Below are 14,929 nucleotides of genomic sequence, written 5' to 3'. Positions count from 1 at the left end.
CGGCGGGGGGGTTTTGTTATTACTGCTGTTGATTCTTTTCCCCCTTTCTCGCCGTTCAAACGGGGACAAGACAAGCCCCTCTGCGCTGGGGCCCTCGTCCCTGCCCTCCTCCCACCTCACCTACCCCACCGCCTATGGGACTGCCAAAATCCCCCTCCCGTGTCAGGGGAGAATTGGGTGGGATTGCTGAGTCCGGCAGGTTTTCTGGCCTTGAAGGACTTTTTCTTTTGCCTTGCCCAGGCATATGGGGAATTCTAACAGTTCTATAGTTTGCAGTGGGGCGGGGATAATACATGCCTAAGGAGGTGGCCGGTATGAGAAATGACATGGAAAAGGGGATGGATTGTGTTCAGCATCATTTGGGTAGGTTAAATACGTAGTATGCACAGCTTAGCTGAGTTAATGTTGCTCTAGGACCTTAACTCTTGAAAACTTGAGAATCGGAAGGCAACGTTAGAGTTGCATTAAGATAAATATTTGCTGTTTATAAGCATTTACTACAAAGTAAGAGTAATGGGTGACTCACTATTACACCGCAGATATGTAGCTGCTCCCTGCCAGATTCGCAGTTAATATACCTAGGTATATCTTGATTAACTGCTAGGATCTGAACTCCTGTTCTATTGGGTTTAAGGAAATAAGCATCCCTGATGGTCCTCCCCCTTTTCCCTAGAAACGCCTCTGTGCCTTAGAAGGCCTTGGGAAAAACCTTTTTTCAATCCTGTATACCACTTTGTCAGTATCATTTATCCTGGCTAGCATAATGGTGCGTTACTGGGTTATGCCGGACAAAGTAGTAACCTACTTTCTGTTCTGGATTTAATCCATATTAGAAATGTTATATGCAGTGAATACATGGGGGTTGGAACAAGGACCATGCTTGTATTGGGATGCCTTTCTTTGAGTAATGTAAACTTCCTTTTAATTGTCATGCATTTTTCTAGTAAAAGCTCTGCAAGTCTGCAATAAAAATGGCCTCCAATAAAACTACATTGGTAAGTTCATGCACACCTAAAGTATATAAGGATTTAATCAACATATTTTTCTTCAAACTTATAACTTGGCATCTCCATTTAAAAGATACATCCACATCTCCCCTCCCCAGCATTATTCTGACCAAAATTTCAGATCCAGAAAGTAAGGCTACTAGAAAGGACATTGTCTTTGGCTTTAATAAATCTGCCATTTCTTAAAGAGGCTTGTTGGGAAAAAAATATTAAAGGACTCTTGCAGTATTTCATCTGCCCTACAGTAGAAAGCACTGAGGACTTTTTTTTTTTTTTTTTTTTTTTTTTTTTTAAGGCTCCTCTCACCACACCGTGTAACTCATCATATATGTAAAAAATAAAATCCAAATCACAGTACTGATTTAATTGCTCCCAGTGTATTTGGGAAAAGTAATTGTCTGAGAAAAGGCAGTCTTTACAGATGAAAAATAACATTATTGGGAAATGATGTGGCGTAGTTAAGATGCCTTTTGAAATGATTTTTAACAAATAACAGTTTCTTTGAATTTCATAGGAGCAGAGATTATCAGATGTCAACCCCTCCTGGACCATTTTAATGATGCATTCATGGATCTCAAGTCCTGTAAAGCTTTGCTTGACATTAAAATATGCACTTCTAAGGGTAGTTGGTTGCTGGTTACCATTCAACTAGTAATGACATATAGTTTTGTGAAAGACAGAACTGAAAAAGTGTAGTGTGAGATGCATCTGAGGTTGAGGCGGGGAAGTAGGCAAAAATACATGTGTACAGTTCAAAATTTGGATAGCAGAACAACTGATTTATAACGCACTCAAAAGGCCCGTTATTAAATTTACTGAAATGATTACTGGTTGACCCAGATTGAGATATATTAAAAACTTGTATTCTTGGCTTAGAAGTGCAATGGACTGCTTCCTTTGTATTGTACGATAACAAACTTATTTTAAAAGATTTCACCAAGGTGAATGTCAACCTTCTGTTAGTAATTGATTGCCCACTTTTCCCTAATTTGAGTAAGAGAAGGAGTTAGCCTGAGGAGGGGGGTGCCTCAGGGAGAGGAAAGAATCTGTGAATGCAGTATTTTTAATATTTTGATTTTTGTTGAGAATTTTGCTGCGCAGGTCAGGAAAATCAGTTATGGTTCCCATGGGAACCATAACTAATTCTGCTTCATTATGTATTTGCATGCAAAATCTAAATGTATTAAGGGATAGCATAGCTCTGGAACTGTAATTCCGATTTTGTTACCTCTTGTATGTTAAAACCCTTCACCACAGTGTCGCATCAGTGTTTTAATCTTGCCCCTCAAAGAAAGAGTGATTATCCACTGGAGAGCATCTGCATCTGTCATATGTGACTTCTGAATGCAGAAAGGGAAACGAGCCATAGATGAGCATTCAGTGGTCAAATGCCCAAGTTACAGCTTACAACAACCAATGCTAGAGGAGGGAGCTTCAGGGGTCTACTGGACGTTTAGTACCCTTTAACTTCAGTCAGCTACCACGTTCACTTGTGGGCCAGGATTTACATTGCTTGTGTAATCTCACAATGTACAGGTTTTTAACAAATGTTCGGTATTTCTGCAGGGTCTGCAATCAAGTATTATTTTAATAGGTTGGAAAGGCTCAAGAGTTTGGAAAGCAGTGCTGATCCACACGAGACCCAATTAGATCTCTAGCATTTAAAACAAAAAGGCACATATTCTCAGTTTTATTATTTCTTGCTGCATTCAAGAAAAAAATACAGACCTCCATAGCACTCATTTTCTTCTGTGGGAGATTCTGTAGATACTTAAGTCTTAGAAAGGAAAAAAAAAATCTTGTTTTGATACAGAAATCCAAAACGTTTATCTTTAAGTGACAAGAATTAGTGAAGCCGAAAAGAGTACCAGAAAACAGTCTTCCATTGAATCAAAGAATTTTAGTCCAACGGAGAACACAGATGGAGATGTTCCCCACTTGTAGCCTGCTTGCCTCATCACCAGTAATTATAATGTTATTACTATGGTATAGTGAGTCTGTGTCTTTTTTTTTTTTTTTTCCCCCCCTTCCGCTTCTTTTTTTGTTTGTTTTCCTCATCTCTACCCGTTTCTCTTTTTCACACCTCCATTTCTTGAAAGAAGCTGCCTTCATAGAAGAGTTGGACATCTTCATGTTTTTATTTTCCTTCAATTTCAGTCTTACATTCTTTTTCCTGTGGAGGCAAAAAAAGCCAGTGTGCTTACGTTGACACTTTTCAGACATGAATGCTGTGGTCACAATACACCTGGGATATGCAGGCAGTTAAAATATAATTGGAAATACATGCTCTGTATTAGATAATCTCTCTTCTATGCTTCCAAGTCAAAACAAATGTCACGTGAGATGTAATCATACACAGAAACTTGCTGTTTGAGAGAGAAATTGGAAACTTTTCCTGGTCTTCGTTGTTTGCATCATCAATTTATGGGTTGCTAACCAGAATAAAGCTATTTTGGGGAGGGAGGGAAAAATTAATTCTGAAGAATAAGGGACACAAAGACAGGGTTTTGGAAAGAAAGAGTCAGCTTCAAATCTTCAGTTTACAAAAAGAAGACAGTTCTTGTGTCTTAAGATACTTTTTTTTAACCTGTCAACACATCAAGACAAAATTCTGCAAAGTCTAAAAATTTGAGTTTCAAAATTGCTTTGCGGTATTCTCAAACTAACCTGCATTAATTCTGGACAGGACTAGAGAAAGGCCATCAAGCAAATAGAGGTGCTCTGTGATTTTTGCTTGACTGTTTTCTGTTCTATAGGAAGCGCAGTTAGTTCTGTCCACTTTGATTTAGGGTGCTGCATGATTATATGTTTTAGGAGCTTAATACTGCTCTCATTAGTTTATGGCTGCCACTTTAACAATTTCCTTATAAGGTGCGGTCCAAAATGGCAAGCAAACCGCTTTTGATCTGCTAGTGCTCCAGAAATATGATACAATAACATGATAGGCTTGTTCCAACCTTTTTAAGATTACAAACAAGGAAATTCTGAAATGTGTCCTTCTATTACTATTTAATTGTGCCTTATTAAACTGGGAATGCCTTGAGGATGATGTGGATGTAATATTTATTTTAAGAACTTAAAGAATATTATTTGAAGTATCAAATGTAAACTTAAAACACTTATAAAGTCTTTTAAGTTAGCAAAATTTCATTTACGTGTTAAGTGCTGTACTTAAGTGTAGCTGTCCTTACATTTTTGCACCTTTGTGACATCTGTTTGAATGTAAGTTACATTGGTGCGTGGCTAAGAATGAGAAGGGGCTGCAGTAATGGAATGCTCCTAGCATGCATCCTGTTCAATAGTTACGGGTTATTGTTGAGTGTTTTGCTTACAGTAGCAATACATCATAAACTTTGCTCCCATTAGCTTCTCCTTTTTTTGGAAAAGGTAGTAACCACCTTTTTTTGAGTAGCATTCCTTTTCTATTTTATGCATTTTCACAGTTCCCTTACTGCTTTTCTTTACTTCTGCCTTATGCTATTTCTTGCCCTCTGCCTTTTCACAGGCATAGAGTTAACTTTTAGAAGCTTCATAAATTTTTGAGCATGTATCACTGAGAATTAAATTTATAAGGGGAGTGGAGGCACTGAGTGTGTGGGCAAAAATATTTCACCTTTTTAAAAATGGGTGTTGGGTATCTCATAAAGCAACTGAAAAAACCCAAAACATTAACGTGTCTTGCTCAGGTTACCTGACCACATGCACTAACGTAAAAGGAGTCTGAGCTTCTGGCTTTAGTGTGAATAAGTACACAATTCTTTGCTGTTTACTGAGCAAAGTTGGATTTGGCCAGTGAAGTAACTGTGTAAAGCAAAAGAATGAATAATGTCATTTTGAATTTCTTTTGTAGCACAAAATGGGAAAGAAACAGAATGGCAAAGGTAAAAAAGTTGAAGAGGCAGAGCCTGAAGAATTTGTTGTGGAGAAAGTCCTGGACAGACGTGTTGTAAATGGAAAGGTGGAATACTACTTGAAGTGGAAAGGATTTACGGAGTAAGGCATTACCTATTATTTTTTTCTGATAAATGCTAAATACTAACCATTTATTTGAAATAACTATGCAGAGAGGGGATTGGATGATGGGGATATATTTTAAAGAATGTCAAGGGAAGGACATCCATAAATGCATATTCAAGTGGGGCAGTCAAGTATGAAAATAAAATAGAAGATATGTACCCCTTAGTGTTTGTGCTACATAAAACGTTCCAAGACTTTTACCAAGTCCTTAGTGATCGTTCTTTTACCACTGTTTTTTGATGTAGCTTGTGTCAGTATCTATCAAGGTAAGCTAGACTGACAGTTGCTACATTTATATAGGTGGTGGAATGAACATTAATTCTGAGTAAGAAATTTTGCAGGAATTTAAACTGTAGGCAAGTCTGAAGTTTGAAGCAGATAGGTTGCTTGTTATTTGCTTCCATGAACTGCTCTCAAATTAGATGAATTTGCATAAGGAATTCTGTGGCATGGTTGCCTTCATTAGGCATACCCGAAAGGTATCTTTTGAGTCTCTTTCCCAGGGCTTAAGGAAGCACAAGAAAACCTTGCAGTGGACTTAAAAAGCTGATTGTTAAAGAAGGCACATAATTGTGCCTCCTCCCACCCTCCCGTGACACTTTCTGGCAGACTGCTTTACTAGCTGAAAAAGTGAGATGTACCTAGCATTTGAATATAGTTACATACGCAGTTGTATTATTGTTGCATACCTCCCAAAGTAATGATTGCATTGCAACGTTCTGCATTCTAGCACGTACAATTTGTGTAGTGATAAATGCATAAATGCAAAACGCAGTGGGTTTAGTATTTTGAGGGTCTGATTTGAAGTTGCAAAAATATGTTTTAGTAACTGAAAGTAATTTGTAGGCATCCTGCTTGTGCAGTAGCGCTGTGGCAGTATTTGTGTGTGAGGACTTCTGATGAGGTGCTTAGTTGCTGCAGGGAACATTCATGGACCTCTTAAAATTTTAGTTAACAAAATGCACGCTCAATGGAACATTTGCAGTGCTCAACTCTGGACATGGGACCTTTGATCCCTCATGTAGTTAGCTGAAGGAGGGGGATAGTTCTAGGTATAGTTGATCTCAGTGCTCTCAGACAACTTTTGAGAGCTTTCTTCTTATATAGAAGCTTAGACGTATATACTTACGCTGTAGCGAGTGTTGTGTACGTTCTGTTCTCTGTAAGTCTTAGTGCTCATATCATATGGCTTGTTTCCATGGACAGTCTTTAGAAGAACCGGGGAAGGGAGTCATTTTAAATGGACAGGTAGGGTTTGGTAGGGTGGGGATTGCTTGTTTTAACTCCTATGATCCTACCCAGATCATGGGAGTTAATAGAGCTGCTTATTCTGTATCTCCAGTTTAAGAACATTGGTTTTCAACAATAGCAGAGCATACTTCTTTCAGTCATCAAATGCTGTACATGAAGGTTACTAAAGATGGCAAGATAAACATCCTTAGGTTTAAGAAATCTGCCTTACATAATGAGAAAACCCTGAACTTTCTTAAGGTGAGCGATGTGGCTAGTTCTACATTTTTCTTCTTTTCCTAGTTTTATGTAAATATGTGTATGTTTCAGTGCTGACAACACATGGGAACCTGAAGAAAACTTAGATTGTCCAGAGCTAATCGAAGCTTTCCTGAACTCTCAGAAAGCTGGTAAAGAAAAAACAGATGGTGCCAAAAGAAAATCTTTGTCAGATAGCGAATCCGATGATAGTAAATCAAAGAAAAAACGTGATTCTGTAAGTATATGTTCATGTGCTAAGCTTTGTTTTTCCTGTGTCTCTTCCCTACCTCTCCATCCCCACCCCTGTTGTGACTTTGGGAGTGAGACCAAACATGGGTTTAAAACTGTAAAAATCGCGCAGCACCTGGAACTGTTTTTTGGAAAGGGTAGTCATCCATGATGGTTAATGAGACTATCCAAATGGTGCGTAAAAGATGATTGATTGACATGATGACTAGAAGTTCTTGCATTGTCCCATAATTCTTACTGAATGACTGAAAGTAAGACTGGTTAGGAGTTATTTATGAATGATATTAAGTGGTCAGTTTGTATTGGAGCAAAAGGTTCATGAATGAACAAAGGTGAAGTTCTGGTTTGGCTTTCGTATTTAGTATGATTTTAAATAGGTGAGTGGCAAGATGGCAAAATGTGAAGACTAGGCAGTTACTTAGATTAGGACCAGACATGATGGTGGAGAGGGAGTAGAAAGGGTGACTGAAAAAAGCCTACCTTTTTTTAAAGATCTGGGTTTCTCCTACAATTCAAATGAATTTAGTGCTGATAAGTACAAAATAATGCACATACAATAATGTGCTCAATAGTTCACATTTTTCTCTGTAAACTTTCAAACTAGCAATTTGAAATTAAACTGGGGCAATGTCGATGGTTTACTGAAAACAGCCGTTGGATGTGTGGTTCCTGTCTAAAAAGTTGGAAGGCATCAGAAAGAACAGTTGATCAATACGGGGAATATTTCAGTTTCTGTATAAAGTCAATTGTGTGTCTTCATCTGGTACAGTAGTGGCCACTGTCTCAAAAAGGATACCGTGAAACTAGAGGAACTAATACTGAAATTAATCGTGATATTCCTTACCACCAGTGCAATCTCAGTGAGCCAAGAAGAGTTGAAGTATTCCCCAAGGGTGCAGTTTCACAGTTGGCTGAAGCCAACCCAAGTCTCTTGTTCTGCTGAAAAGGATGTGTTTTTCCCACTTCGGGGAGTGCATTTTTGCTTTGCCTTTTTTGTTGCTTTTACTGCCCATGCTTGTTTATTTACTATAAGGATTTTTAGATCACTTGTTTCATCTATTGAGTTCTCAGAAATAAATGCTAGCAGCATTGATGTAAAATTCCTTCATTATTACTCTACAGCTAATTAGTGTCATTTTCAGACAATTAAATGTAATTACAGCTTTTATAATTACGTAAGGCTATATATTTTGTTCTGATGTACACATACACGTATACATCAGAATGCATGTATCTAGCTCTAATGCCAAAACAGAATTTTATCTTAAACTAGGTAACAGTCTTCTAACTTACTCAATAGGTTGATAAACCAAGAGGGTTTGCAAGGGGTCTTGATCCTGAGCGGATAATTGGGGCTACGGATAGCAGTGGCGAGCTTATGTTCCTCATGAAATGGTAAGTCTTACACCCACAGTTCTGGTCTGTATTAAGGGGGGGCAGGCAGTTGCACTTAGGTTAATGAGACAGCTTCATTTCAGGGGTAAGACAGCTGGTGATCTCCTTATTAATGTTGTATTCTTAGAAAAACAAATCTTGTATAATCAGTTAGTACTTACTCCCTTTTCCTTCCAAAACCAAAATAGGTTCTATTGGTTTGGTTTTACAGAAGTAGAAATTTGAAAGGTGAATTGTGATAAAATACAGAAGAATTGGCATTTGTATGGGAAAAAGCTGGATCTCAGTAACATTCTTGCTGAGGGAATGGCAGGCAGAGCTCCAGCTTTACATGTTTCAGTAAGCAGAAGCCAGCTGCTGGATAGCCAACCTTTTAAACAAGCATGGTGCCAGCTGTTCTGCGTGCAACCAAGTGGTTAGAGGATTGGAAGGAACTAGTGGAGGAAGCTGAGCTTGAGATGAAGAACAGACAATATGAAGGAGAGGTGTATCATTAAGGGCTCGTAAGAGGGGAGAGTGATAAGGGAGTTTGCATTGTTGGAAGGGCAGAGGGAGACCAGCTTCATCAGCTACAGGGTTGACAGGAGACTTCCTGTGACTTCTCAGTGAAAAGTAGGATAAAATTGAATTTTTTTTCCAGTGTTAAGAATACAAGAGATTGAATTAACATTTGCTGGGGGTCAGATTTCTTATGGTGGTGGGGTGAGAGGAAGGATAGCTTTCCACGACCTTCAAGAGGGCATAATTTTCTGAATGGAGTCAAACTGAGTGGCCTCTAGAGAAATGATTTGTCATATGATGTGCCTGGACTGCTGAAGATCTATGCTTTGGAAGATTCTGCCTCCCTTCTGCCTTTTCAAACACTCTACAAATGTTATGTGAAACTTAGAATTCTGAGTCGCAAAATATAGATTGTGACTATTTGAATTTCTGTAGTGGTAATTGGCAAAATCAAACACAAAGGAAACATACAAAAAGAAGCTTTTTTTTTTAGTTCAGTTGCAGTTGATTATTTTTTCATAATTGATGGTAGGCAACAAACATAGGTATGAATATGTATGCACAAAACTGACTTGTAAAGGCAGCATACACTTTAAAATGGAACCTGACACATGTCAGACTGGAAAGTTTGTTTTATTACCCCAAGACAGCATCAAGAATAGCAGTATGAAATACAGCAAGTTACTTGCATAAACAGTAAACATAATTTGGATGTAAGTACCACCTCTTAAGACTCAAGCTATTGATTTTTAAGTCTCAGTTTGAAGTTTTGATTATGCTTTAGCAAAGTTTTACTTCTTTCATTACATACTGCAATAGGTAACTGTATAAAATGGTTCCCTTTGAATAGTGTTTTCCTTTCAAACAGAAAAAAACATGGGAAGGGAAGGAAGATACAGCTGTGAAACCTTGCCATTAGCATGGGAATGCTTGGTAGCTATAGTGAAAGGTATATGGAAAACTGATTTCTAGCTGACATTCTTTTCAGAACTTACGACCTGTCAAGAGCTGCTAAATTTACTGAATTAATGATTGTGCATTTTCTTAAATCCCACTCTCTTCTACATCAGGAAAGACTCTGACGAGGCAGATCTGGTCCTGGCCAAAGAAGCTAACGTGAAGTGTCCTCAGATCGTAATCGCTTTTTATGAAGAGCGACTAACTTGGCATTCATGCCCAGAAGATGAAGCACAATAATTGTTTGCATTGCTTTTTTATATATATGAATATTAAAACCTGAAATTTGATTTATTAGCAATGTGAGAAGCATACATTCTAACAAGAATCAAATTTGATATTTTTTTGAAGTAGTATGTTTTTGCATCAACAGCAAGTAAATAAAAGCTTTCTGCAACTTGTTTCATTTATCACAAGAGAGCATTTGATACTACTACTTCCTCCATATTAGGTAAAAGCTTTTATAAAACATTCATAAACTTCCATAGTTATTACAGAATCATAATGAATGTCTAAACAAACTCACAGATGTTTTGTAGTCTTCTATACTATTGATGTGCATGTGTCTTCTTTACCCAAACCTAGCCCTTTAAACCTGTAGCATCATTCTTTTTAGTATTTGGGATCACTTGGTCCCACAAAGACCAGGTGAAAACTAACTTTGTAGTAATTTGAATGTTATCAGACTGTATATTGTTTACTTTATTGTAAATACTGGTGAACAGTGGTCAATAAAATAGTTTTATATTCTTCCTTTATACTGATAGGCTGTGACTCTTTTGAAGCGGTATGATATTTCTGAACTTTTGATATGTTAAGCTCTCAATTCGTAATATATTTAACTGTAAGTTGGTTTTGGGGGGGTAGATTGATTAATTAATACTGCCCCATTGCTACTCTGTAATCACAGTACAAGACAAATACCAGGCTTTGATTCTTTGTATTTTTTTGGTGAACAATGCCTGAGGCATACCGGTTTTTTCAGTCAGGAAGAGCCTGTGAAATTAATGTGGTTTGGGTACTTAAGTTTAAGTTGCAGAGAGCAACCATACTGCCTAGGTATGGCTGCTGGTCACAAGGGCAGGTGGCCTCTGCAGATTTGATATGTGTTGACAGTATCAGCCTCTGCTTTAATTTCAGGTTTTAATGCAAGGCTAGACTGTAACTAGCAGTGTTTTGGATGGAATTATTTGTCAGGCCACTGCCTGAGGAATACTTACATAGCTCTGCCTTTAAAGTGGAATATTTTAATGTAAGATACTAAGTCATATACTTTAAACAAGAGACTTTGTTTCTATTTCAGATTGAATTTTAAAGTGAGTCCTATAGTCAGCTGCTTGCAGAATGCCTTCAGAAGGGCAGAAGTAGGGGGTGAGGAACTCAGGAGGAGGAAAGTTGCCTTTTTCCATTCAGTTGCCATTCCTCTTTTCACTTGCTTTCATCTACGCACCTTCTTTTATTTGTGTTTTGACTACTGTGGTATAGTTTGCCTTGAGCTGTGCCTCTCCACGTGTCAGTGGCCAAGCTTGTTTCAGAATTTCCCTTAATTTAAGAGTTTTGACTGAAAAAAAAAATAAAAAAATCCTGTAATACTGTCAATGTCCGAGGTGAGACAGTTAAGATTGGCCAGCTGTGTTTTCTGAGGAGGTTAAAAAAAGATGGGTATTCCTGGAAACTCTCATATGGTGTGCTGAGGAGCGAATGAAGGAATTTGGTCTGTGCTTGATGTTCTTTTGATACAGTTTCACAAATCATTACTATAACTGCTTGTCCTCACATAGTTTCAAAAGCCATTTACATTGTGAATCAAAACTTGTCATTGTAAAACACTTAAATATAGTTAAACACTGGGGTGGCTAAACTGACGCTAAATTACCTTTTTTATGTGTAACTGCTTTGTCTTGTCAAGATTTTTTTTTTTTTTTTATTACTGAGTTTGGGCAGAATTCAGTTGCCGTCTATTTGTGGCTCTAGGAAAAACCTGGTATCCTGGTTAGTGTGGGGGTTCTCTTGCACCAAGTAATGGTAATTTCAGGGCCTAGCTAGCTTCCCTTGCTTGTTCCTTAGACAAACAACCCTGAATTTGTCATATGTGTCAGTTTTTTACAGAGTTCATGGCTGTCCTGGTTGTGCCTGGGATAGAGTTTGTTTTCTTCCTAGCAGCTGGCATAGTGCTGTGTTTTGGGTTTAGGTTGAGAAGAGTGTTGGTAACTCACTGATGGTTTAATTGTTGCTGAGCAGTGCTTACGCTAGTCAGGGACTTCCCAGCTTCTGCCAGCGAGGAGGCTGGAGGTGCACGAGAAGCTGGGAGGGGGCACAGCCAGGACAGCTGACCCAAACTGGCCGAAGGAGTGTTCCAGACCATATGACATCATGCTGAACAAAAAAATGGGGAGAGTTGGCCAGGGTAGGGGGGAGGAGGGCACGGCCATGCTGCTGCTCAGGAACTGGCTGGGCATCGGTGAGCAATTGCACTGTGCATCACTTGTTTTGTATATTCTATCATCATTATTTCCCCTTTTTTTCCTTGACCTATTAAATTGTCTTTATCTCAACCCACAAGCTTTATCTTTTTGTTTTTTTTTCCGATTTGCTCCCCCATCCCACTGAGAGGGGAGTGAGTGAACAGCTGTGTGATGTTTAGCTGCCCTCTGGGATAAACCATGACAATGGCTTAATTCTTTGAGGCCTATAACAGGAATATTTATACACCTAGTATATAAGATTCCGAAATCCTTGCTTTTTTTACCCAGCAGCTTGAGAAATACACTGGCTAAACAAGAATTCCAAAGCAGCTTGCATTCTCCTGCCTGCTTCTTCAGTATGGAGTGCTTTTTAAAGAGTCTTCAAACTGTTATTCTATGGTTTGCATTTTACTGTCTGAAACTTTGCCATTCCCATACTTTGTTTCAAGTGTGGATATCGAGTTTATATGAAGTTGCTGATTGAAAGCAATACAGGTTAAACAGGTGATTTAAATTATTGGTTATTGTAAGTCGTAGGCATAGGGATTTTTGTTGGAAACGTTGATTCTCCTCAATTTGTAACCCTTAAAATACAGATTTGCAACTCAGTACACCCTTTACGTTATATTTGGTTCTTCCTTCTGACTATCCATAAAAGTGCACTGTATTCACACTTAAAAACCTTTAAAGCTTGTTAGATAATTATTTAGATTTCTTGGTTTTTACACTATGACGCTAGAAATGCTGACTGGTATTTGTTTTCTTTTTTCTCTCTCCTCACTTTGTGTCAAACTGCATTTTGATAGTAATGAAATGCAACACTTTAAAGTTACAAGTTCTGTAAAGTTATGCTGAATGTGCTGCATACATATGCAAAAAGTTAACAAATGTTATTAATTTAAAATCAACTGACTAAATAAATGAGATATCTTCTGTAGTTAGTGAGTTCTGTGGAGGTTTCTGGTCATTGTCCGTTCTTATACCAAACGAAACAGGTTTCGGGCTGTCACTTCATGATCACTCTGTATTGATGCTGCTGTCCTGGAAAAACCCAGCAACCCAGTTGTGCTGGCTCCAGTACTGCTCCTGACCCTGGCTGAAGGAGACTCTCGAGTGAAACGTAACCAGGTAGTGCTAGCTTATGCAAAATTCAAATCATGATCAGTTATGGCATCATCCTCTCACAGCCTCGTTCTTGCTTCTTTGCTAGGAAAGAATAATACATTTTGCTTTTTTAAAAAAATCCTAATTTGTTCATTAGTATTGAATTAATAGCAAATTAATTAAAGAGCAATCGATGTTAAATGGAATAAAACAAATACTACCTGCAAAAAAAAGCCCATCAGCGTTGCAAGTGAATTTTATCAGTTCAGCAGAAAAGGATTCTACATGCTTTGTGGTAATTCTTCTAGATTTATGGTCCAGTTCTCTTCAAAACTGCTGGATGGTTTCTTAACAGATTATAGTACATTTAGGACTCAACATATGTTGCCATAATTTCAAATGTAACTAGAAGTACAATTTTTTCTTTAACTGCAGATTATTATCTATCTTACTTGCCTGAATTAGGCTCTTGCACTATAAAAAATTGTCCTCCGTTCCTGTTCTAAGAGCTTTCTCCAACACCCTCAGCTTTTCCTTACCGTTGGTGTCCTTCACTTTCTGTTTGTAATTTCTTACCAAAACGTCACTTTTTTCAGCTTCTGAATTTAGCTGCTTATGTTAAGACATGTCTGATCTGGTGACAGAGGCCTCTAAACCTGGACTAGCAGCCAAGCCAGATGCCCCCAAATTTGCTTCTGAGGTGCCTCCTCCAAAACGAAGAGTCTTACTGCACAGACTTACTGCACATTACAAGCTGAAGTGCAATATGGTGGAAGTACGGCTGTGTGGTTCCTGGACCAAAACGTTGCAGGGTCAAATGGAGCCACGTTTTTCCCTCTTGATTCCTGAGGCTGTGTCTCCACTAGCTCAAGGAGTTGTGCTTTGTTTTGCAGAGTAGCTGTCATGGGGTTTATGTCTCTCACACTGTTTCTGCCTGATAGTGTTCTGCTGTTCTCCTAGCCTTTAGTTGTGACAACGCTTGAGAGGGTGTGCAGCAGCAGAGGTAAAAGCGTTTGGTGGTACCTTCATCTCAGCAGGACCTGGGAAGAGCTGCAGAAGCTTTGAGCTTTGCCCCTGCTTCTTCATGTTGGGACAATCGCAGCCATCACCTTGGGTAACATCAGATCCTTTTGAAGTTCAAATGGAAAACTTCCATCTCCCCAAATCCCTTTCAGGGACTCCTATCAAAGTACTCTGGGCTCTCATTTCAAATAAATGATAGATGGTTTAAGCTAAAAAAAAAAAAACCAAACCAAAAACTATGCCAGTTGATCCACCCCTACGCAAGCCAGAACAGTGCTTTTCTTCCTTGCAAAGTGCTGTGGGATTTATTAACATGGTGAGAGAATTGGGTATGATTCCCAGGGCTCCAGATGGCACCTGCCAGATGGGAGCTCGTATTCTTATGTCTAGAGATGCTGGCGTTGATGGCATGGTGTTTGAGAATGCAGTAGCCTTTTGTAATGGATTTTCTTACTAGATAATGGTTTTAGTAAGTGGTCAGGTACTCCCATTCATTGCAGTGTCTGCAAAATTTTAATCTGGTCAGAAGGTAGCCCTTCTGGGTGTGGTATTGGATGGCAGGGTTTGGTTTGTTTCCTTGGTTGAATATACAATCCTTCAGATTTCCTAAACTGGCAGAAGCATCGTTGGCTTCTATGTCCGATTCCTCCTTACCCAAAAAAGGTTTTCTTATGCAGGTGCACTGCTCTGCACAGAGTTCCCATTTGAAATCTGTGTGTG

General features: G+C 38.6%; 1 protein-coding gene across 9 annotated transcripts; it reads left to right on the top strand.

Moving 5' to 3' along the window:
* The first annotated feature begins 6 nt into the window (after positions 1-6).
* On the top strand, positions 7-14,447 carry CBX3 (chromobox 3). 9 transcript variants are annotated; one of them, XM_035894084.1, is made up of 8 exons: positions 7-363; positions 945-995; positions 4,858-5,000; positions 6,585-6,750; positions 8,065-8,159; positions 9,731-10,068; positions 13,078-13,210; positions 13,783-14,446. In XM_035894084.1, the coding sequence occupies exons 2-6, from the start codon at positions 972-974 to the stop codon at positions 9,855-9,857; spliced, it is 555 nt and encodes a 184-aa protein (XP_035749977.1). In that variant the 5' UTR covers positions 7-363; positions 945-971; the 3' UTR covers positions 9,858-10,068; positions 13,078-13,210; positions 13,783-14,446. The 9 variants fall into 9 exon arrangements, with proteins under 9 accessions (XP_035749977.1, XP_035749974.1, XP_009636951.1 ...); XM_035894078.1 differs by lacking the exons at positions 7-363; positions 945-995 and adding exons at positions 2,741-2,970; positions 12,371-12,586 and having other exon boundaries at positions 13,783-14,447; XM_035894080.1 differs by lacking the exons at positions 7-363; positions 945-995 and adding an exon at positions 2,741-2,970 and having other exon boundaries at positions 13,783-13,998; positions 14,080-14,445.
* Positions 14,448-14,929: the final 482 nt, after the last annotated feature.

This window comes from Egretta garzetta, unplaced genomic scaffold (assembly GCF_000687185.1).
Source record: "Egretta garzetta isolate BGI_Z169 unplaced genomic scaffold, ASM68718v1 scaffold94, whole genome shotgun sequence".
NCBI classification, from domain to species: domain Eukaryota; kingdom Metazoa; phylum Chordata; class Aves; order Pelecaniformes; family Ardeidae; genus Egretta; species Egretta garzetta.
The sequence above is the reverse complement of the archived record's forward strand: the minus strand, read 5'-3'. Positions and strand labels throughout refer to the sequence as shown.